At 42.7% G+C, this 22,327-nt stretch overlaps 1 protein-coding gene across 1 annotated transcript in view; it reads right to left on the bottom strand.

Moving 5' to 3' along the window:
* Window positions 1-22,327, bottom strand: part of LOC127003290 (cyclin-dependent kinase 14-like) — an 83,765-nt gene that overhangs the window by 7,672 nt on the left and 53,766 nt on the right. Inside the window, exons 5-7 of the mRNA XM_050869759.1 lie at window positions 6,508-6,599; window positions 956-1,130; window positions 232-418 (exon numbers count right to left, since the gene is read on the bottom strand). Coding sequence (XP_050725716.1) covers window positions 232-418; window positions 956-1,130; window positions 6,508-6,599 — 454 coding nt within the window. The remainder of the gene's footprint in view (window positions 1-231; window positions 419-955; window positions 1,131-6,507; window positions 6,600-22,327) is intronic.

Raw genomic sequence — 22,327 nt, 5'->3', positions numbered from 1 at the left:
ACTGTGATTTATGTACGTAATTTCATGAGATACTACATAGTGCAAGCGCTGTTTCAACACTACTACCGTACTACTACTACTACTACTACTATATACTGCTACTACTACAACAACTGCTACCTACTACTACTACCACTTCTTCTTTCTTCTTCTACTACTACTACTACTACTACTACTACAAAATTAATACCCTTCCAAACACATGACACATCACCCTCCGAATCAACTCACCGAAGTCCGCTATTTTGAGCTCGCCGATCTCCGAGATGAGGAGATTCTGTGGCTTGATGTCCCTGTGGAGGATGCGGCGGCGGTGGCAGTAGGACAGCCCCCGCAGGAGTTGGAAGAGCAATAATTTGACGTTGCGAGGATGCAGGCCGCCGCCGTGCTTTTCGAGGTACTGTGACAAGTCCGTGTGCTGGGAAGGATGTGGGAAAGGGGTGAGTGGCTGCGATATTTTGTCACCATACGTAAAGGTAAAGGAATGAGAGAGTGAAGATACTGGTTAACTCTTGCATTTGTAAGTTGGACAGCCTAGAGATGACTTCCGAGTACAAAATATGAGTGAAATAAGTACTTATGTTATCTAAAGTTTCGTTAATGCATCGGATCGGCTTTGTCTTCGTGATTTGTGAGGAAGAGACTGTCATTCGCGGGAGTAAATTTAGTAGATTCTCAGGTATTTAAGAGATATCTCGTTAACAGGATTGCGTGTTTAAATCCCCCCCCCCCCCCCCTCTCTCTCTCTCTCTCTCTCTCTCTCTCTCTCTCTCTCTCTCTCTCTCTCTCACGCAGCCCCCCCACTTTTTTTTTACCTTTCACTCCTTTTCATCTCTCTCATGAAGCCCCTCTCCTTTTTTTATTTTCTCATTCTCTTTTTCATCTCTTTTAGCACTTTTTACTCTCTCTCTCTCTCTCTCTCTCTCTCTCTCTCTCTCTCTGTGGATGGACTCACCACGTACTCGAAGACGAAGGTGAGCGTCTCCCTGGTATGAATGATGTCGTGGAGGGTGACGATGTTCGCGTGTTTCAGCTGCTTCAGGAGAGACGCCTCCCGGATGGCGGTGAACGGCGCCCCCTCCTCCTCCTGTAGCCGTATCTCCTTCAACGCCACCACCTGGTTAGTCAGGCTGAGAGAGAATAATAAGGGTGTGATTAGGACTATGCTCGCCATTTCGTAAGCATCACTATACCTTTTTTTATAGCAATGGACAAAACGTAAACAAAAGACACAACAAGAGCAAACTCAAAACAAAATAAAACAAAACAAAACAAAAATAAAGGCAGAAAACTAAATTGTAAAGAATATATTGAGAAAATGTAAAGAAAAAAAAAAAACCTGGAAAATTGAGCTAATGTCCTACTATATATACATAGCTGTCAAACTGAGGAATGTATTTTATTTATATATATTTTTTACAATGGTATGTCGCGGGAAAATATGGTTGAATGGCGATGGACTGTTAATATGATAAACTATTATATACCTCATTCATTTATGCAACTTAGTATTACGTTACATCTTCAGCCGCTTTGAACTATCGTAAATAGATCGAATTCTCAGGCCACTACTACTACTACTATTACTATTACTACTATTACTATTACTACTACTACTATTACTACTACTACCACTATTATTGCTATGACTTCTTTGCACCTCATCTTCCTTCAACCCCACGCACACAACACACACCTTCCCGCCTCCGCCTCCCACTAACGCACCGCTCGGGCCTCCGCGGTGTAAATTGGGCATAAACTAATCAAAGTCTCTCCATCAATCATCAACTCCGGTCCGTTCCTTCCTTTACCGCCTCCTCTCCCCCGCCCTCCATCACGCCCCCGGGCCCGTTGCGAATATGAACTGTTATTGTTACTTCCAAGGGGATTTCAGAGGTGGTGGACTAACTAAGAACGGTTACTACTGCTGCTGTTCTTTATGGAGGTACTTCGATGGGGATTCAGAGGAGGTTTAACTATGAGCGGTTGCTGCTTTTGATGTTTCTTAAAGAGATACTTCGAAGGGGATTCAGTAACTTTTCAACCTACGATATTCTCTGTCATCTCTGATAACTTCGGTTGCCCACGCTCCCGATTAAGAAAATATACAAATTACTGCTCAAAGGCGATTCAACAAGGTTTAATTCGTTTTTGTTATCTATATAATAATTTGTACGACGTTAAGAGGCATTTTGAAACTTGGAAAGGGGTTAAACGTGATATACAGACGCCATGTCCCATGTTATAATATACTGTTTTGATGTTGCCTGTTATGTTATACTGAGGAAATACATAATCAGTGCTTTTATTCTACACCTATTAAACACATACAAAATACGTTACACATCCACACAAACCATAACACACTAGTTCCATATTCTCCAACATTTCGGGGCGTAGCACACCCCCACATTTGGTAAGGCTTTCATAAAGGTTGTAGGTATTTCCATGGGTAGTTTTATGAGCCTAGTAACAGTTGGACAAGGCTTCTGTACCATGAATGTGAAAAAAGCACTCATGGGAATCCTACTCATCTCCTCAGTGGCCTTTGAAAACAATTGTTGTGAGAGACTAATGGCCAGTTCGACAGTCCAACACAGAGCCATTGTTAGCGCCCAAACCAAACTATATTCTCCACAGTGATCCGTTATTTCTACTCAACACCAGATTCTAAAAAGATTTCTTGCGTAGTTTTCTAAAATTTCCTCCTTTTCATATCAACGCCAAACACTATACAAGGAATTTTCGTCGTATTTTGTGTTTGGGTGGGGAGCTCACAAGGACTGTAAAACTGGCCCTACCGTAAAGCGTCTGAGAATACGTTCTTTAAACCCTAACACAAAGTTGCCAGATTGTCTTACTCAGCCTCTTATATTTACCGACTTCCGTCCCCAAAACTGTCTCGTGGACCCCAATAAGGAGATTCACTTATAATTATCGTTAAAACAGTTAATTCCTGATGTTTCTTGGCAATAGTTTAGTTAGGCGTCAGAAACCGGTAAATACTATACTCTGAGTACGATAATCTGGCAACGGTGCCCTAACATAGTACAACAGCATCTCGCATCCTAGCCTAACATTAATACCCATCGGAGCATCGATAGTATTAATCACACTTACTCATGCTGCCCCCTGGTGCTGCATGAACAAACTAACAATCTCCCTGCCCTGACTGCTTGCCCTCATTCACACTCAACGCACTCTGGTTATGTCCATTCATACGCAACGCACTCCCTCCTTCATAAGCGAGCCGCGGTGATCGCTTCCAAACATAGCCCCGGATCTCCTGCGCTTCTCCGCCGCTGGGTTCTCATCATATAAGACGCGCCCGAAGGTTTGCGATTCAGTGCGTACGGCGTGGCGGGAGAATGAGGGGAGGGGAAGGAAGGAAGGAGGGCAGGGGAGGGTGAGGAGGGGAAGGGAAGGGAAGGGATGAGGAGAGAGAAGAGGGCAGAGAGGGAGGAAAGGATGGATTAAAAAGGTGGGAAGGGAAAGGAGGGGAGGATAGTGAGGGGGGAAGAAAGGACAGAAAACGAAGGGAAGGGAGGGGAGAAAGGAAGGCAAGAAACGGAAGGGATGGGAGGGGAGGGAAGAGAGGAGGGGAAGGAAATAAAAAGAAGGAAACTGGAGGGGGAGAGGAGGGGAGAGGAAGGGAATAAAACGGAGGGGAGGGAATGAAAGGGAGGGGGTAAGGAAGGAAATAAAAGGGAGAGGAGGGGAAGAGGAGGGAAAGGAAGGGAGGGGAGGAAAGAAATCAGCCTGGACTATCCTCAGGCGTACAAACATAGGCTAAAAACACATCTCCTTGGAATATCAAAACGCCTTAGAAGTCTGCCCCGCGATAGAGAGAGAGAGAGAGAGAGAGAGAGAGAGAGAGAGAGAGAGAGAGAGAGAGAGAGAGAGAGAGAGAGAGAGAGAGAGAGAGAGTACACAAACGTAACGAAGGTGTGTCTGGAATAAAGAATAAGGAAAAGGGAGAACACAAATGCGAGAAAGAGACGAAATGGAAATGCAGTAACAAAAAAGCTTACACAGAGTCAGTTTAAAATGACGCAGCAGGAAAAGGAAGATTAAAGAAGGAGAAAAAGAAATGAGAAATGAAGATAAATATTTGAAAGGGGTACACTGAAAAATAAAAGGAAAAGAGAAGGAGGTATAGTAACATAAAAGTTTAGAGTCTTAAATATTTTACGATGAAAAGAAAATGAACTGGGGCATGGAAGAAGAGATGCGAAGTGACATAATAGCAAGGGAGAGATTAAGAGAAGGCAAAGAGAAAGAAGTGAAGTAACAGTAACTTAAATAGCTAGTTTAAAGTGACGTAACAGGAAAAGAAAGACTAAGGAAGGGAAGAAGAGGAGATAAGAAGATAATATATAGAAAGAGGGAGACTGAAGAATAAGGGAAAAGACAAGGAATAGCAACATAAAACCTTCAAGAGTTAGTTTAAGATGATGTAGTACAAGGAAAAGGAAGATTAAAGAAAGGAAGAAGAGGAGAGGAGATGATGAAAAAATAAAGAATGGGGGACTGATAAAAAATAGATAAAAAGAGAAGGAAAGACAGTAGTTGAAGTGTTTAGAATCTGTTTTAGATGACATAACAGGAAAAAAAAGACTAAAGAAAGGAAGAGAGAGGAGAAGAGGTGAAAATATATAGAAAAGGAGATTGAAGAACAGGAAAAGAGAAGTGTAGTAACAATTAACCTTCAAGAGTAAGTATAAGATGACATACAAGGAAAAGGAAGACTAAGGAAGAGAAGAAGAGATAAGAAGAGAAGCACAGAAGAAATATATGAAGGGAGAGACTGAAGAAGAGAAGGCAAACAGAAGGAAGTGCAATAAAAATAGAACCTTAAAAATAGCCTGTATAAGATGACGTAGGTACCAGGAAAAAGAAGACCATGTAAGGGAAGGAGAGAAGAGGGGCAGAGAACATCCATATTCCCAGCCTCTGATCTTATTCAAATTCAAGGGCAGAGACGGCGGTTCTTTGTCCATAAATTATTCCGTCAAAGTTTTCGATAGTGACGGAAGAGTAAGAGTAGGAGTAGGAGGAGGAGAAGGAGGAGGAGGAGGAAGAGGAGGAGGAGGAGGAGGGGGAAGAGGAGGAAGAGGGGAAAGGGAGATATTGACAGATGACTGGATGGGAAGCGTTAATTAAAAGCCAAACAGACAAGCAAAATTCCCGCCAGTCTTTTTAAACTTACAATCGTTGCCAACAAAAAACGAAACCCCTCATGTCAAACTCTCTCTCTTTCCTTCTTTTCCGCTTCAATTAATCACAAAGTCTTTACCAATAATGTCTTACTTACTCCGTTCGCCACTTTCATCATTCTTGAATCTACAATCGTTGCCAATTAAAACCTAAATTCCTCATGGCAAACTCTCTTTTTCTTTCTTCTCCGCTTCAGCTCATCACAAAGTTCTTATTAATAATCTCCCTCCTCTTACTCCTTCCGCCGCCCGGTCGTAAGGTGAGTGAGTTCAATAATTCAAGTTTCTCATTTAACTTTGCTCAAAATACCCATGAAAAGACGAATATATTTAGTCTCTCTCTAATGGTATTCCGCTCTATTTCAGGAATAATCCCGCAAAATATATGGGAGGCAATTCAGAAGGGACGGAGGGAGAGAGGGAGAGAAGGGAGGGAAGAGGGAGAAGGGGAGAGAGGAAGGAAGGGTAATGTTGTGGGTTGGTCGAGACTCTCCCTTCTCTCCTCCTTTTCTTCCCATCTTCTATTCTTCCTTTCTGTAGTTTCTCTTTTCATCGTAAATCTCAAACAGACGGTATTTCTTTTTATAATTTCTCCATCATTATCCTGTTCCTCATCTTCCAATCTTTAATCTCTCCCTTTTTCTACCTTCTCTTTTCCCTTCCTTAGCCTCTTTTCATTTTAGAAGTTAAACATGATACTGCTGAATTTCTTTGTTAGCCTACTATCGCTCCCTCTCTTCTCCTCTCCCTCCCTCTTCCCCTTTCCACCACTCATTCTGTTCCTCCTTCTCCCCTTTAACTATCTTTCCTCTTCTCCCTTTCCTCTTCTCGTTCCCTCCCACCTTTATTCTCCTCTCCCTTCTCCCTCTATCTTGCCTTCCTTTCTGTAGTTTCTCTTTTCATCGTAAATCTTAAATAGACGGTACTTTTTTAAAATTTCTCTATCATTATCTTTTCTCCTTTTCTCCTCTTCCCATTTTTAATCTCTCCCCTTTTCAACCTTCTCTTCATTTTTTAAGTTAAACATGATACTGAATTTCTTTGTTAGCCTACTATCGCTCCTTCTCTTTTCCTCCTCTCCCTCCCTCTACCTTCTCCATTCTCCCTCCTCCTCTCTCCACCACTCATTCTGTTCCTCCTTCTCCCCTTTAACTCTCTTTCCTCTTCTACCTCTCCTCTTCTCGTTCCCTTCCACCTTTGTTCTCCTCTCCCTTCTCCCTCTATCTTGCCTTCCTCCGCCTGTATCCTCCCCTCCTCTTCGCCCCTCAGCCTTCCTTGCCCCTTCACTTACTTGCTGTATCCTTTGTAAACAGTGGCGTAGGACCCCTCGCCAAGCTGGTCCAACTTCATGTAGGCCTCGGTCCTCCCAAACGGCGAGTCTCCCTGGAAAGTAAGAAAGAGAACCTGAGTCAACCATTCTCAACCAGTTCGGGGCTTACCACACACACATATTTGATAAGGCTTTCGTAAAAGTTGCGGGTGTTTCCATGGATTGTTTTATGAGTCTAGTGATAGTTTGATACGGCTTCTGCACTTTGAATGCGGAAAAACACGTATAAAACCTCGATTTAGCTCCTTTGTGGGCTTTGGAAAAAAAATATATATTGTTGTGCGAGCCGAAAGCGTCTGAGAATTCGGGTTTTAGAATGTCACATCCCATTTTCAATTTCACGAGAGCGACAACATTAACAGAAAACGAATTAAAAGTATCTCGTAAGTTAATTTTCCGCAGCTTTTACCACTTGAAGATTATATATTTTTTCGTCCTAAGAGAGCGCCAATTATCATCTGGTAAAAAAGGACATTCATAAATAGTTGAAAAAATAAGAAAGAAAACGTAATTAAATAAAAAATGTGTCGCACTTAATTTTCTGCCGCCTTTACCACTTCAAGATTATATTATTTTCCATTCTACTGATTTTAGTCTCCCTTCCCTCCCTTCCTTCCTCCCTCCTGTTATCTTTCCTCCACCTTTCCTCTTCCTCGTCCTACCACTAATTCTGTTCCTCCTCTCCTTTATCTATATTTTTTTCCTATTCTCCTCTTCATACTTTCCATCTTCGTCCTCCTCTGCCTCTCTCCTTTCTTCTCTTCTCTATCCTTCCTCTCCCTCTTTACTGCTACTCTTTCTTCTATTTACTAATATCTCTTTTTCTTCCTCTTTTCCTCTTGCTTCCTTCCATCTTCGTCCTTCTCTGCCTCTCTCCTTCCTTCTCTTCTCTGTCCTTCCTCTCCCTTATTCTGTCTCTCCTTCTTCTCTTTATTTTTATCTTTTTCTTCCTCTTTTCCTCTTGCTGCTTTCCACTTTCGTCCTCTTCCTCTCTCCTTCCCTCCTCCCCTTCCTTCGTCTCACCTTTCTCTCATTCTTCCATTCATTCTATTCCTCTTTCTCCCTTTTACCTATCTCACTTTTCTTTTTTCTCTTCTCTTTCACACTCCTTTATCCTTCTCTCCCTCTCCTCTTTCTCCGTCTATCTTGCCTTTCTTCTCCCCTTTTTTCGTTTGCCCTTTTCCTCTTTCCTTCACTCCTCCTCTTTCTTTTATAATTCACTATCACCTTCGGCCTTCTCTTCCTCCTTCCTTTCTTCGTCATTCCTCGTCGTCATTCCTCCATGCATCGCGTTCCTCATTCCTCCTTTAACCTACCTCTCTCTTCCCTTCCTCCTTCTCTTCCTCGCTTCCACTTTCGCATACCGTCTCCACTCTTCTTCCTCCCTCTCCCCCTCTCCCCCTTTCCACCCTCCTTTCCTCCCTCCAATCTTAATTTAAAGCAATTATGAATTCCTTTATTAAATATGGAAAGATGAGAAGGAGTCTTGTTTTTATGAATTATCTAATATTAGGGACGGAGGCAGAGGGGGGGGGTAGGGGGGGAGCGCTTGAGAGAGAGAGAGAGAGAGAGAGAGAGAGAGAGAGAGAGAGAGAGAGTATATTGGGATGCACCTCACTTTCTGTGCTCCTGAGGCCGACGTGTGACTCAGAGATCTCGCCCTGCATATATAATTCTCTCTCTCTCTCTCTCTCTCTCTCTCTCTCTCTCTCTCTCTCTCTCTGCGTGAATAAGTGGTAGGCCTAATTTTAAACCAGTCTTATTTCTCACTTTTCTTAACACTCGCATTTATTTCTCTCTCTCTCTCTCTCTCTCTCTCTCTCTCTCTCTCTCTCTCTCTCTCTCTCTCTCTCTCTCCTCATATACACAATCTTCATGCTAATTTCTGCTTCATAAATCCACTCGCTTTCATACACGCGCGTTTCTTCATTACTTTTAACGTCTACTGCGCTAATTTTATATATTGCCTAGCTTTACCTCTCTCTCTCTCTCTCTCTCTCTCTCTCTCTCTCTCTCTCTCTCTCTCTCTCTCTCTCGCTCGCTCGCTCAGGAAATTCCACGTTGAAGCAGCATCGTCCTTTTCCTGGCTAATCTTATATATTTCTTGGGCTATTAATATTCATCCTCTCTCTCTCTCTCTCTCTCTCTCTCTCTCTCTCTCACATCCGTCTCTCACAGATGCCCAGAATTTTGAAGAAATGTAAATGAGGAACCATTATCTGCTTTGCATACTGAATTATCTCTTAATCAGTGTAAGACGAAGTGGAGGAGGACGAGGAGGAAGAGGAGGAGGAGGAGGAGGAGGAGGAGGAGGTGATGAAGTAGGTGTGAGTTCTCGAAATCCTTATCAAGTGACACCCTGGAGAAAGAGGAGGAGAAGGAGAAGGAGGAGAAGGAGGAGGAGGAGGAGGAGGAGCTAGGAAGACGAAGAGAAAGAGGAGGAAGAGGAGGAGGAGGAGGAGGAGGAGGAGGAGAAGGAGGGGGAGGAGGAATAGGAGGAGGAGCTAGGAAGACGAAGAGAAAGAGGAGGAAGAGGAGGAGGAGGAGAAGGAAGAGGAAGAGGACGAGGAGGAGGAGGAGCTAGGAAGACGGAGGAGGAAGTACGAGTTCATGAAATCCTTATCAAGAGACACCTTAGAGCTCACCTTAATTGCTTCGTACCTTCTTCAGACCTCGTAGTTAAGGTGTTTTTTTCATTTAACTTGAAAGCGGTGATATTAATTTTATTTTATTTCGTGCACGGTCTGAGTGTTTTTATATTTTATTTTGATGATCATTTCTTGTTATTTTTCCATTCATTATTTTTCGACTTATTCTTATTCTTCATATTATCATTATTATTATGACTATAGTGAATTATATCGTTCTTATAAATGACGCTTTGATTTGTGGAACGTTAATGACCTAAAACAAGATAACTTTACTTACAGACTTGTGGAGAAAATAAAACTAACAGCTAGACAGACGGACAAAGAGAGAAGCAGGCAGATAGAAACAGACAGACAGACAGACACAGACATACAGGAAGATAGACATACTGAAAGAAAGACATACAGAAAGACAGACAAAGATAGAGACAAAGATAGACATACAGATAGACAGAAAGATACACATACAGATAGATAGAAAGATAGACATACAGAGACAGACAAAGATAGACATACAGAGACAGACAAAGATAGACATACAGATAGACAGAAAGATAGACATACAGAGACAGACAAAGATAGGCATACAGAGACAGACAAAGATAGACATACAGAAAGACAGACAAAGATAGAGACAGAAAGATAGACAAAAATAGACATACAGAAAGACAGACAGAAAGATAAACAGACACAAAGATAGACATACAGAAAGACAGACAGAAGGATAGACAAACAAAGAGACAGACACAAAGACAGCCAGCCAGTCCTCCCTCTTCCCCCCTCCCCCCCCCCCCACACACACACGGAATACAGAAGTTAAAGGGATTATATAAACTGTATTAAAATAAGAAAGATTACGAACTTAAAACTTAATCACACACACACACACACACACACACACACACACACACACACACACACACACAGAGGGATAACGAACCTCCTTAAAATGCATTGGCCACGTTCGGTACATGTGTCAAACGTGTTACAGAACGGGACATGATTTATTGGCGCTTGTTTTGGGAGGATTTGGCCCTCCCATGCGTCTGCCTTAGTGTGTGTGTATGTGTGTGTGTGTGTGTGTGTGTGTGTGTGTTTGGTATGTAGGCAAACAGGTGTGAAGAGAATGCTGTCCTTCATGCAAATCCAGTGTGTGTGTGTGTGTGTGTGTGTGTGTGTGTGTGTGTGTGTGCAACGTTCCTCTGGCTATGCAATCAACGCGCACACTCCTAAATATGGATGGGAACGCTGGAGGAGGAGGAGGAGGAGGAGGGAGGGCGAGGGTGTGACGAAGGATACGTGTGACGAATAGGGAATAGATAGAGAAGGGGGAGGAGGAGGAGGAGGGATAGCGAGGGTGTGACGAAGGATACGTATGACGAATAGGGAATAGAAAGAGGAGGAGGAGGAGGAGGAGGAGGAGGAGGAGGAGGAACATGAGGAAGAAGGTAAGAAGCACAGGAGACGGGGATAAAGAGGATGGAGATGAAGGTGGTGGTGGAGATGGGAGTGGTTAAAGGAGTGGAGGTGTAGATGGTGGAGATGAAGGGGGCAGTGATGAAGGTGGTGGCGGAGATGGGAGTGGTTGAGGGAGTGGAGGTGAAGATGGTGGAGATAACAACAGTAACCTTAAGTGGAGATGAGGTGGAGGAGCAGAAGTCAGTGGTAATGAAGGTGGAGAGCAGAAGTGGAGGTGATGAAGATAGTGGAAGATAGTGGAAAGAGGTGGAGGTGATGGTGGACGGATAAGATGGAGATAACGATAGTGAGATGGAAGAGGAGATGATGGAGGTGATGGTAATGATAGTAAGCTGAGGTGGAGGAGGTGGAGGTGGAGGAGGAGTATGTGGAGGAGGTGGAGACAGAAGTTCGATGTCATTAAGTCCTTCCAATAACAGCGAGGAAACCGACACCAATTAAGAAACAACGGCGAACGAAGCTTAATCAATGTGCCGTTCGATTCCTTGGCTTCGTTGTCTCGTGAAGCTTCGAACGGCGACAACGAAGCCTCGGTCACGGGGGTTCGGGATTCGGAAGGGATTAAGATTGGATATTTCGCCATGGAGTAAAGAGGAGGAGGAGGAGGAGAATTAAATTAAGTAAACAGGTAAGGTTGGAGGGTAGGAAGGAAGAAGGAAAGGAAGGAAAGAAGGAAGGAGAGAGGAAAATAGGAAAGAAGGAAGGAAGAGAGGAATGAATGGGTGAAGGACAAAAGAAGGGAGGAAAGGAGGAGGAGAAAGAGAGAAAGGAGTGAGTGAGGAATATAGGAAGGGAAAATAAGGGAAGGAAGGAAAGGAAGGAAGGAAGGAAGGAAGCATGCATAATAGGAAGGAAAGGATGTCTTGGGAAATAGGAAAATCTAATCTTGTATATGTTAATTCAATCGCCTCTCTCTCTCTCTCTCTCACGCCACGCCGCTTTTTATAAACTCCGAACACGTGGAAACAAAAGCCTATCGTTCCCTTCCCTCCCTCTCTTTTCCCTCCCTTCCTTCTCCTCCTCCTCCTCCTCCCTTTTCCCTCTCTTCCCTCTCCCACCCCGGCGGCACCTTCAAAAGTTACCTTCCACCTGGGCCGAAGAGCTTGCTTCTCTCTCTCTCTCCTCAACCTACTATAACCACCACTTTCACTACCTCTTCATACCTCCTCCTCCTCCTCCCCCTCCTCCTCCTCCTCCTCCTCCTCCTCCTCCTCCTTCAGACACTTCATGTTCATTAATTTCTTTTACCGAGGCGCCTATTGTCATGTTTCCTCCTACTTCTTTCTCCTCCTCCTCCTCCTCCTCCTGTCTCTCCACCCTCTCCACCTCCTCCACTCTCATGAATGCGTTTTAAGAGAGCATAAAACATTTTTCCGCCGGTGCCTAATCTTCTCTTATGTATATTATTCTTGTTTATTTTTTTTCTTGTATTGGATTTTTTTTGTTTGTCTACACTTTTTTTTTGGTTATTCACTTTTCATTTTTTTCTCTTTCCTTTTACTCCTTTGTCTTCTCCCTTTGTCATTTTCTTTCCTGTCTTTCGTCCCTTTTTTTCCCCTTTACCTTTTTTTTTTATTCTTTTATCCTTCGTTTATCATTACATCCTTCTTTCGTTTCCTTTTATCTTTCTTTTGTTTCCTTTCCGCCACTTCTTTCTTCCTCTTGACCCTTTTTCTATGTGATTTTATCCTCCTTTAATTTTGAATCCTTTTTTAATTTCCTTATATCTTTCTTTCGCTTCTTTTTACCCTTCCTTTATCTCTTTTCTGTTCCCTTCTTTTTCTTTTCACGCGTCCTTCTTTTCTTCCTTCCACTTATCTCCTTCTACCTCTCCCTTTTTCTTTTTGTTATTCCCCTTAACTTCTCGAATAATCTCCTATAGTACTCTCTCTCTCTCTCTCTCTCTCTCACCTGTATCAACCCCCGTAAAACACTCAGGTGAATCTTAATTACCTGCAAGAACCTCACCTGTCCTTTGAATTAATTACCTGGGACGCATCATTACGTACAGGTATTATTTTTTTATCACCTACGTTAATTACAGAGGTGAGGGAGAGAGAGGGAGAGAGAGAGGGAGAAGGAGGGTGAGAGGCGAGGCTTTACCTAAAAATATCTTGTGGGAAGGGAGGGACGCGTCGGGGCAGCTCATTATAACTTTAGGAGGTAATTCATGGCAGGACTAAATGATATACTTGAGGGAACGAAGGTGGTATTAGAAAAGTTGAAAGGGATGCACGGAGGACGATGACTCTCTCTCTCTCTCTCTCTCTCTCTCTCTCTCTCTCTCTCTCTCTCTCTTTCGCACAATAATGGTAAAGAACGATGATTTTCTTGTAGATTTTGTTGAGATAAAAAAAAGGGTAAGAAAAAAGAAAGAAGAGGCGAAAATGAGACGAAGAGAGGATGGAAGGAGGCGAAAGAAGGAAGCAAAGATAAACGAAGGAGAAAAGAAGCAAAAGAGAAAAAGGTAGAGAAGACGAAAAATGGGACTAAAGAAGGATTGAAAAGAAGGCGAAAAAAGGAGACAAAAGGGTATAAGGAGAAAAAGGAAAGACAAAAGTGAATGACCATAAAGGGAGTAAGGACAAACAAAAAAGTAGTAGTAGTAGTAGTAGTAGTAGTAGTGACCACAAAGACCAACCCGCGGTAAACAGGCCTTAAGGGATGCATTGCCCTCCCTGTGCACCAAGCGAGAGTATCAGTGGCTGGTAATTTCCTGCCTAACTTTGCTGACTTCATTTACATACTCAAGACAAGGGCGGAGGAGCGGCCAAGATGAGGGAAGGTGAGGTGAGGTTAGCCTGGGGTGGATTAGATTAAGCAAGGTAAGGTAAGGTAAGGGAAGGGAAGGATAGATTAGGTAAGGTAAGGTAAGGTAAGGTAAGGGGAGGGAGGGAGGGAAATGGAAGGAGAGGAGGGAGGGAAATAGGAGGGAGTTAGGAAGGGAGGGGCACGGAAGGAAGTGGAGATAGGGAGGGAAATGGAAGGAGGGAAGGAAGGAGAGAGAGAGAGTGGAAAGAAAAGGGAGAGATGTAGGGGAAGACTTATAGGTTTGGTGAGGCATGATAAGGTGAAGTAAGGTGAGGTTAATTAGATTAGGTAAGCTATGAGAGGGCTAGGTTAGGTAAGGCACGGGAAGGTTAGGTTAGGTAAGGTAAGGTAAGGAAAGGTAACGTAGGATAAGGGAAGCCTAGGTTAGGTTAAGTATGGTAAGGTGAAGTATGGTTTTAAGTAAGGTCAAGTAAGGTGAGGTAAAGTTAGGTAAGGTAAAGTAAGATATGGAAAGGTTAGGATAGTTTAGAAACATAAGAACGGACAGACAGACATGTAGGGGTAGGAAGGGAAGTGGAGAGAGGGAGGGAAATGGAAGGAGGAAGGGAGAAAGGGATGTGTGTGCGTGTGTAGAATAGATAGATAGATACAGAGATAGATAGATAGAAAAATAATAAACAAAGGGATAAAGTAATAGGCAAACAAAGATTAAAACAGAACAGTCTGATTACATGTAGATCTGTTTGTCTGTCAGCTTGTCTGTCTGTCTGTATTTATATCTCTTTGGTGGATTTGTTTTTTGTCTACTTTTACTAACTTTCTACGTCTGTTCTGTGTCTGTATTGCTTTGTGTCTGTCTCCCTGTACCTCTCCGTCTCTTTTGTTTGTCCGTGTGGCTCTGTGCTTATATATATGTTTTAACTTTTATGTTTTTTATTGTATGTTATCGTTTGTTTCTTTGTTTGTTGGTAATTGTTTGTCTATATGTGTGTGTCTGTCTCTCTGTCTGCTTGTCTTTCTATTTCCGTCTGTTTCAGGTCTTCCTCCTCCTCTTCCTCAACTTCTTCCGGCTGAGAGAGTTAAAAAAATAAACTCCACAAACTCAATCAAAAGGAAAACAAATCGAATAGTCCAAGAAAAGCCCAACAACCATTACATTCGACAGAGAGAAAACGGCACTCGGACGGAATAGACAACGCTGGATTAGAGAGGGAGACTATAAGAAAAGTCTCCAAGTCCCCGCACCGACAAAGTATCACTCGGCTGGCGCGTTTGTCGAGCTCTCAAATGGCGGGACACTTATTTGTTTAGTGGCCCGAGTGTTTGACTAGCAAGGAGACGGAGAGAGGGAGCGAGAAGAAGGAGGGAGGGTGGGAGAGGAGAAGAGGGAGGGATGCTGGGGTAGGAAGGGGCATGGAAGGAGGGAGGGAGGGAAATGGAAGGAGGGGAGGGAGGGAAACAGGAGGGAGTTAGGAAGGGGGGGGGGGTGTAGGGGCACGGAAGGAAGTGGAGATAGGGAGGGAAATGGAAGGAGGGAAGGGAGGAGAGAAAGTGGAAAGAAAAGGGAGAGATGTAGGGGTAGGAAGGGAAGTGGAGAGAGGGAGGGAAATGGAAGGAGAAAGGGAGAAAGGGAGGGAATGTGTGTGCGTGTCTAGGATAGATAGATAGATACAAAGATAGATAGATAGAAAGATAATAAACAAAGGGAAAAAAAGAGATAGGCAGACAAATAGATACAGAAAGACAGGTAAACTAGGAGAACAAAAAATACACAGCTACCAAAAATAATATCACTTGAACTAAACATGAACAAACACATCAAGAGTCCCGTTAAATGTTAAAATAAGTTGCTGACGCTCTGGAAAAGGGAAACAACGAAGATCTGAAAGCCATTACAAACACTTAAAGATTCACTACGTTAAAGACGATAAAAACAACACAGGAAAAACAAACATCCAATAATGGGTTTTCTAAGGGACACACACACACACACACACACACACACACACACACACACACACACACACACACACACACACACACACACACACACACACACACACACCTGCATCACAAACACAAACACAGAATCTTCGACAAAAATTGAAAAGTAATTATAGGGCGAAGGAAGAAAAACGAGAGGGAGGAAAAATTGGAGGAGGGGAGGAAGAAAGATGAAAGGAGAGAGCAAACATAAGGGAAGATGGAAGAGGAAAAGCGAAAAGGGTCGAAAAATAAAGAGTAGAAACGAGAGAAACACAAATAGCAGGATAACGGAAAGGAAAAACAGAGTAAGGCGGAAACACACACACACACACACACACACACACACACACACACACACACACACACACACACAAAGCAAAACTGAAAATGCAGACACAATGCAATTTAATGGAAAAAAAAACTAAATAAAATGTCTCACAGAAATTAAACTTAAGCAAAAAAAAAAGGAAAAAAAAAGAAAGAAAACAGACTCATCCAAATATACGGAATGCAATTAGATTAGGAGGGAAAAAAACTTAAAACTATGTAACGAAATGCAAAGTTTGAAATAAAAGATAGAGAGACAAACGTAAGACAATTAAATGAAAAGGAAACAAAAATGTGAAAACAAAAACAATTAAAACGTCACCAACTCTCAAAATCACGTCAATTCAAGTTAAAAATTAAAGAATAAAAAGAAAAAAAAAAAACCCGAAATATAATGAGAGGACTTCAAAACATACTAATGAAGCGCTGAAGCCAAAAACATCCTTCTGGACCGGCTTCACTAGAGTTAAAATCTGTGCGTGGTGTGTTTTATGGCGGCCTCAATATTACCGAAATCCAAGTAAGAAAAAAAAAGAGGTAAAATAATATAAACCGGAGCATAATGATTTCGAAACAAACTAATAGAGAGCTCAAACAAAGACATCCTTCTGGGCGACTTTTATTGGGGTTAAAATATGTGTCTGGCGTGCTTTGTGGTGGCAGGTGTTTGGTTGGGAGACACACGAGGGCTCCACGCCGCCGCCGCCGCCTGGTATTGAAACGCGGCACACCCCCACCGTAGATTTTCTTGGCGGTAATGTAGTAGTGGCGGTGGAGGAGGTGGAGGTGGTGGTGTTTGGTGGATATGTGTGGTGGTGGAGGTGGTTGGATTTCTTTGCTCTTATATTCTTTTACTTATTTTCTTTGTCTTCTTCGTTGTCCTCTTTTTTTTTTCTTTTTTTTTTTTACTTATTACAAGCATCATTCTTATTTTTTCCTTTCTCTTCTTCCGTAATTTTTCATCTTCTTTTACTTCTTCTTCTTCTTCTTTTTTCTTGTTCTTCTTCTACTACTACTACTACTACTACTACTACTACTACTACTACTGCTACTTCTGCTACTACTACTACTACTACTACTACTACTACTACTACTACTACTACTACTACTACTATTTCTTCTTCTTCTTCATCTTTCTCTTCTTTTATTTATTAAAAATATATTTGATGTACTTAGGAATTCCTTTACTTGGTGGAAATAACAACAACGCGAAAGACAAAAGACTGAATACAGTAATAATAGTACGCGTAAGTATAATGAAAACTTGGTAAATAAAAACAGTTGTATAGATCCAAAACCCAACGACACCAAAGTTTAGGGAAAGTGAAAATCAAATAAATCTTAAAATCCGGCGACTATGGCAGAAGAAAAAAAGCTTCATACGACTTCAAGGTTAGTAAAAAAAGGAACATAATTAGAAATCTACGACACAAGCGTCTTAAGCAGAAGAAAAAATAAAACTGGAAAGCTTTAAAATCCTACAACTCAAGCCAGCAAACCTCGTCACAGGACTCAATTCCCGCTCGTCAGACCTCAATGGCGTCCTGCAGTTCCCAGAGGATTATCAATAAACCCGAAAAACCCGCCGGACTGAAAGAAAATAAATCCTGACTTTAGAGGCGAGTTGATGAGGCGAAAGAGCTGATTTAGATGCCATTTGACGGGCGGCTGCAAAGTCCTTAATTCCTATTGGTTCTTCATGGCCTGGAGCGCCTTTTGACTGGCGGAGAGGCCGAGCGAGGAGCCAATCAGCTAAGAGCCTTAAGCGATGACCTCAGCGCCAGCCAAGTGTAGCGGCGGCGAGGAGAACTTTTATCGTGAGGGCCTGCGGGACGCCCACTGATCCTCGCGGCCTCGGGATCACTCAATTACGTCTTTGTTGTGGCCGAAAGGGAAGGTTTACAGGAGGAGGAGGAGGAGGAGGAGGGTTGTGATCGACTTCATCGCTCTTTCGCTTTTCTCAATGTTTTCGAAATGTTGAATTCTCTCTCTCTCTCTCTCTCTCTCTCTCTCTCTCTCTCTCTCTCCCAGCCGCATAGTTTCTGCCTCCGAAGGCCAGAATAATGAAGTTTAAATTTTTGTCGAGAGAGAGAGAGAGAGAGAGAGAGAGAGAGAGAGAGAGAGAGAGAGAGAGAGAGAGAGAGAGAGAGAGAGAGAGAGAGAGAGAGAGAGAGAGAGAGAGAGAGAGAGAGAGAGAGAGAGAGAGAGAGAGAGAGAGAGAGAATAAGAACACAATACAATTTTTCTTACATTTTCATGAATTTTCTACCGCGTAATTTCATATCAAACTTTCTCAACGATAAAAGCACGAGGAACATTTTTAAAACCCCGCCCATGCTTCTCCTCGTTAAAAATACATTACATTCATTTACTAACTTACTTTTTTTTTCCTCCCACAATTCCAGCACACAAAGTCTACTTCATCATTTATCTTCATTAATTTTTTCTTCTCCATTCTCTCTCTTCCCTCCATCATCACTCCTTGTCATCTACTGCTTTCCTACTTAATTTTTCCTCCTCTTCTGAGTCTCTCCATTCCTTCTTTCCTTCCTCTTCCTTCCTTCGTAACTCCCTTGTTCTCTTCCTCCCTCTCTCTCTCTCTCTTTCCCTCCTTCTCTCCTTTCCTCCGTTATTCTTTCCCTATTCTTTCCCTCCCTCCCTTCCTCGTTCTCTCTCTTCCTTAATATCTCCCTCTATCTCTCTTTTCCTCCCTTGTTATGTCTGTCCCTTCCTTCTCTCCCTCCTTCCTCGTTTTCTCTCTCCTACTTTCTCTCCATCTCTCCAAGACTCACCACAATCACAAACCCATTCCTCCATTCCCTCCCTCCCCCTCCCTCTCCTTCTCCTCCACTCCCTCGCTAAGACTTGAAATCCAGGCACAAAACCTTAAGATACCCGCCCCTGTCGCCCCTTGTGGGTTAGCACGTTCTTGCCGCCGCCTACCTGCCCGATCTCCTTTGTAATAGTAACTCCATTTGGCTTCAATTTACGAAGATATAAAAGGTATGGAGGAAAGTTCTAAGGAGGAGGAGGAGGAGGAGGAGGAGCGAGGAAGAGGCCGAGGAGGAGAATGCGGCGGAGGTGAAGGAGGAAAAGGAAGAGACACAGGAGAGAAAGGCGAGTAAACATTGTGGGAAAGGAAGAGGAGGAAGAGGAGGACTAGGTGGAGGAGGAGGAGGAGGAGGAGGAGATGAAAGGAGAGCAGCGAAGTTGGAGACAATAGAAGATATGATAAGAGACAGAAGGAGAGAGAAAATGAGGAGGAGGAGGAGGAGGAGGAGGAGAAGGAGGAAGAAGAGGAGACGAGAGTACATATTGGAGGAAAGTCGGAGAGATGAGAAGATGAGAGGAGAGAAGATAAGAGACAAGAGATAATATGACCGAAGACGAAGCGAGATTGGAGGAGAGAAGGAGAAAGAGAGAGGGAGAAGGGGTCAGGGGAGGAAGAAAGGTATTTGGGCGAGAGGAGGAGAAGAGGGGAGTGAGCGGGTGAGATTGAAGAGGTAAAAAAATAGAGTAGAGTACTTCTGAAACAAAACGTCTCTCTCTCTCTCTCTCTCTCTCTCTCTCTCTCTCTCCATAATTAATGATAAGTGGCCCACACACATGAGGGAACGCTGAAGAACTTAATTAGCGAACCTCAGGAGATGCAGGACACACTTAGCGAGAACGATGAGACGGAAGAATTGGAAAGTAAGAGAAGGAGGAGGAGGAGGAGGAGGATGTTGATTATGATGATGAGGTAAAACAAGAAGAGGATGATAAAAAATGAGGAGAAAGTTGAGGAAGCAGGTAAAGGAAAAGAAAAAGAAGATAATATGTAGAAGAAATAGATGGTGAAAATGAACAAAGAGACGATGCAATAAAGAGGCAAGAAGAAGAAGAAGAAGAAGAAGAAGAAGAAGAAGAAGAAGAAGAAGAAGAAGAAGAAGAAGAAGAAGAAGAAGAAGAAGAAGAAGGAGGCGGAGAGCAAGAAGTAGATGATGATGATAAAGATAAACAAGAAAACGATGCAAAACAAAAAAAGCGAAACAGAAGATAAAGAAGAAAAAGAAAAAAAAGAAGAAAAAATAAAGCGAAATAAAAAGAAACAAAACTACATACACACCCATAAACAAACAACAAAAAACAATGACAAAAAAACACACAATTAAAAAACAACGAAAAACTGAGATACACAAAGAAAAATAAATAAACAAATAAGTAAATAAGTAAATAATAAAAAAAATCTGAATAAAAAAAATGGAAGTCTGCCTCAACAGTATCACTTCTCGGAGACTCTTTCAACGGCGCGACGAAGGCGAGAGAGAGAGAGAGCGAGAGAGCTATTCAGGTGTCCAAACAGTGAGGTCTTGCTTCTAATTTACTCTGGACCATAAAAAATATTAGCTTAAGAAGGGATGAATGGAAGGCGGAGGGGAGGAAAAGGAGTGAAGGGCCCGTGGAGGAGGAGGAAGAAAAGGAGGAGGAGGAGGAAGAGGAGGAGGAGGAGGAGGAGGGAGAAGGATCTTGTTTGATAACCCTTGAGCCTTTTCGTCTGTCTCTGTCTTTCTGTCTTTGTTTGTCTGTCTTTCTGTGTCTGTCTTTTTATCCCCATTTGTCTGTCTTTAATCTATTTCTCTGTTTGTCTGTATTTCTGTAGTTTCCTGTCTGTCTTTCTCCAGTTTTTTTCGTATTATTTGTCCCTCTTCTGACCTGTATATATTTATTTGTTATTTCTGTCGCTTTTTATCAGTTAACTTTTTATCAATCTCAATTTCTGTTACTTTCTGCCTTAATGACCGTCTGTCTGTCTGTCTAAAACTATCTCTCTCTATCTCTTTCCTTGGATAATAAAGATGGTAACACAATAATAAGCAAATAAATAAACGAATAAAAAAAAACCACGTAAAGAACCTAACATAACCTCGAACACACTGACGTAACACTACACCTCCTTTCTTAGCTTCGAGCGGGACTAAAAGCCTCCAGATGTACGCCCCAACTTGGCTACACTGTCCCGCTTCAATTACAATGCATTAAGGCCGCTATTAAAGCCCATTAAGACGCCGCACGAATCAATACCAACCTTCTCGTGGCTACAGAATGGCAAAGACCGAGCCCAAGCCTTTGTTCCTCGCCTCGGTTACCTGCGAGGACCAAGGTGTATCGATTTCTTAATTAACGAGAGGTCTACCTGAGAATGGTAATTGTGAAGAGGGGGAGAGAGATAGTTATTTAGATGGATAGATAGATAGATAAGTAGATGGATATGTAGATAGACAGACAGAGCTGGAAAGACATAGTTGTAGTTCTCCTCCTCTTCGGCAACAATCATCATCATCAGAGAAACATTATTAATGTTTCTCTCTCTCTCTCTCTCTCTCTCTCTCTCTCTCTCTCTGTGTGTGTGTGTGTGTGTGTGTGTGTGTGTGTGTGTGTGTGTGTGTGTGTGTGTCCGATAAAAAAAGTTCAGGTTTCGTCGCCTTTAATGTCTTCCTTAACTTATACAAATCCTGGACTGTCATTCTGTCACCTTTATTGCCCATTTGTTGTCCATTGTACGTATTTTTTAAGCTTAATGGTTATAAGAATATCAGCGTACAATCTGGCGAAGCACTGACAATACTACGAAAACTAACAACAGAGAAAAGTAACGTAAAGAAGAAACAGTCAAGTTCTCAGATATGCGACACACACGACCCCTTGCGACAGCCAGTACCCTTACTAGTGTACCCCCTTACGATATTCAGGAAACTCAATTCTTCACGCACCAATCACTCCCAGAACCACGTTAAGCTCCGCCCAATCAACTTCAAAGACAGTTTCGCCGAAGAATAAAAACACGATAACGCCAGACCCGAAACACTTTCCTTCCACGGCCCTCAAAAAAGTGGCTTTCCGCCGGAGTTGATAGTCTGTTACCGGGCTGGGACGAGGTGAAATGCGTCGCTTTTGATGGTAAGTGTCGCAACCCTGACGGAGTTCCTAGACTGAGCTACAGAGAGAGAGAGGGAGGTTAGGAAGTGAAGGAAAGGGAAGAGATGAAAGGGGAAGGAAAGAGACTAGAGGAAAAGGGACGATAAGAGAAGGGGAAGCAAAGGAGAGGATGGGAAGAGAAGGAAAGAGAAAGGAAGATAACGGAGGGAAAGGGAAGGGATGACAAAGGAAGGAAAGGAAAAGGAAGGGACAAGAAGTGAAGGGAAGTGAAGATAAGGGGAGGGAAAGGAAGAAAAAAGAGGGAAGGATAAAATAGAGAGGCTAGAAGACAAACAGGCAATGAAAGAAAGTAGAAGAAGAGTAAGAAAGGGAAGGAAGGAGTAAAGGAGAAGGAGAGAGGGAGAAAAGAATGTGATAGGGGAAAGGACGAATAAAGGAGGGAAGAAGAGATAGTGAACGAAGAAAAAAAATGAGCAACAAAAGGAAGGAAAAGGGAAAGGTAAGGAAGGGAGTGTAAGATGGAAGGAAGAAGAATGAAATGAGGGAAAAAGGGGAGGGGGTGAAAGGGTACAAGAGGGATAGATAGATACAGATAGATATAAATAGATATATAGATAGATAAATAGATAGACAAGGGTATGAAAGGCCTT

The sequence above is a fragment of the Eriocheir sinensis genome, chromosome 25 (genome assembly GCF_024679095.1).
Source record: "Eriocheir sinensis breed Jianghai 21 chromosome 25, ASM2467909v1, whole genome shotgun sequence".
Classification (NCBI taxonomy): Eukaryota; Metazoa; Arthropoda; class Malacostraca; order Decapoda; family Varunidae; genus Eriocheir; species Eriocheir sinensis.
This window is presented reverse-complemented; position numbering and strand designations above follow the sequence as displayed.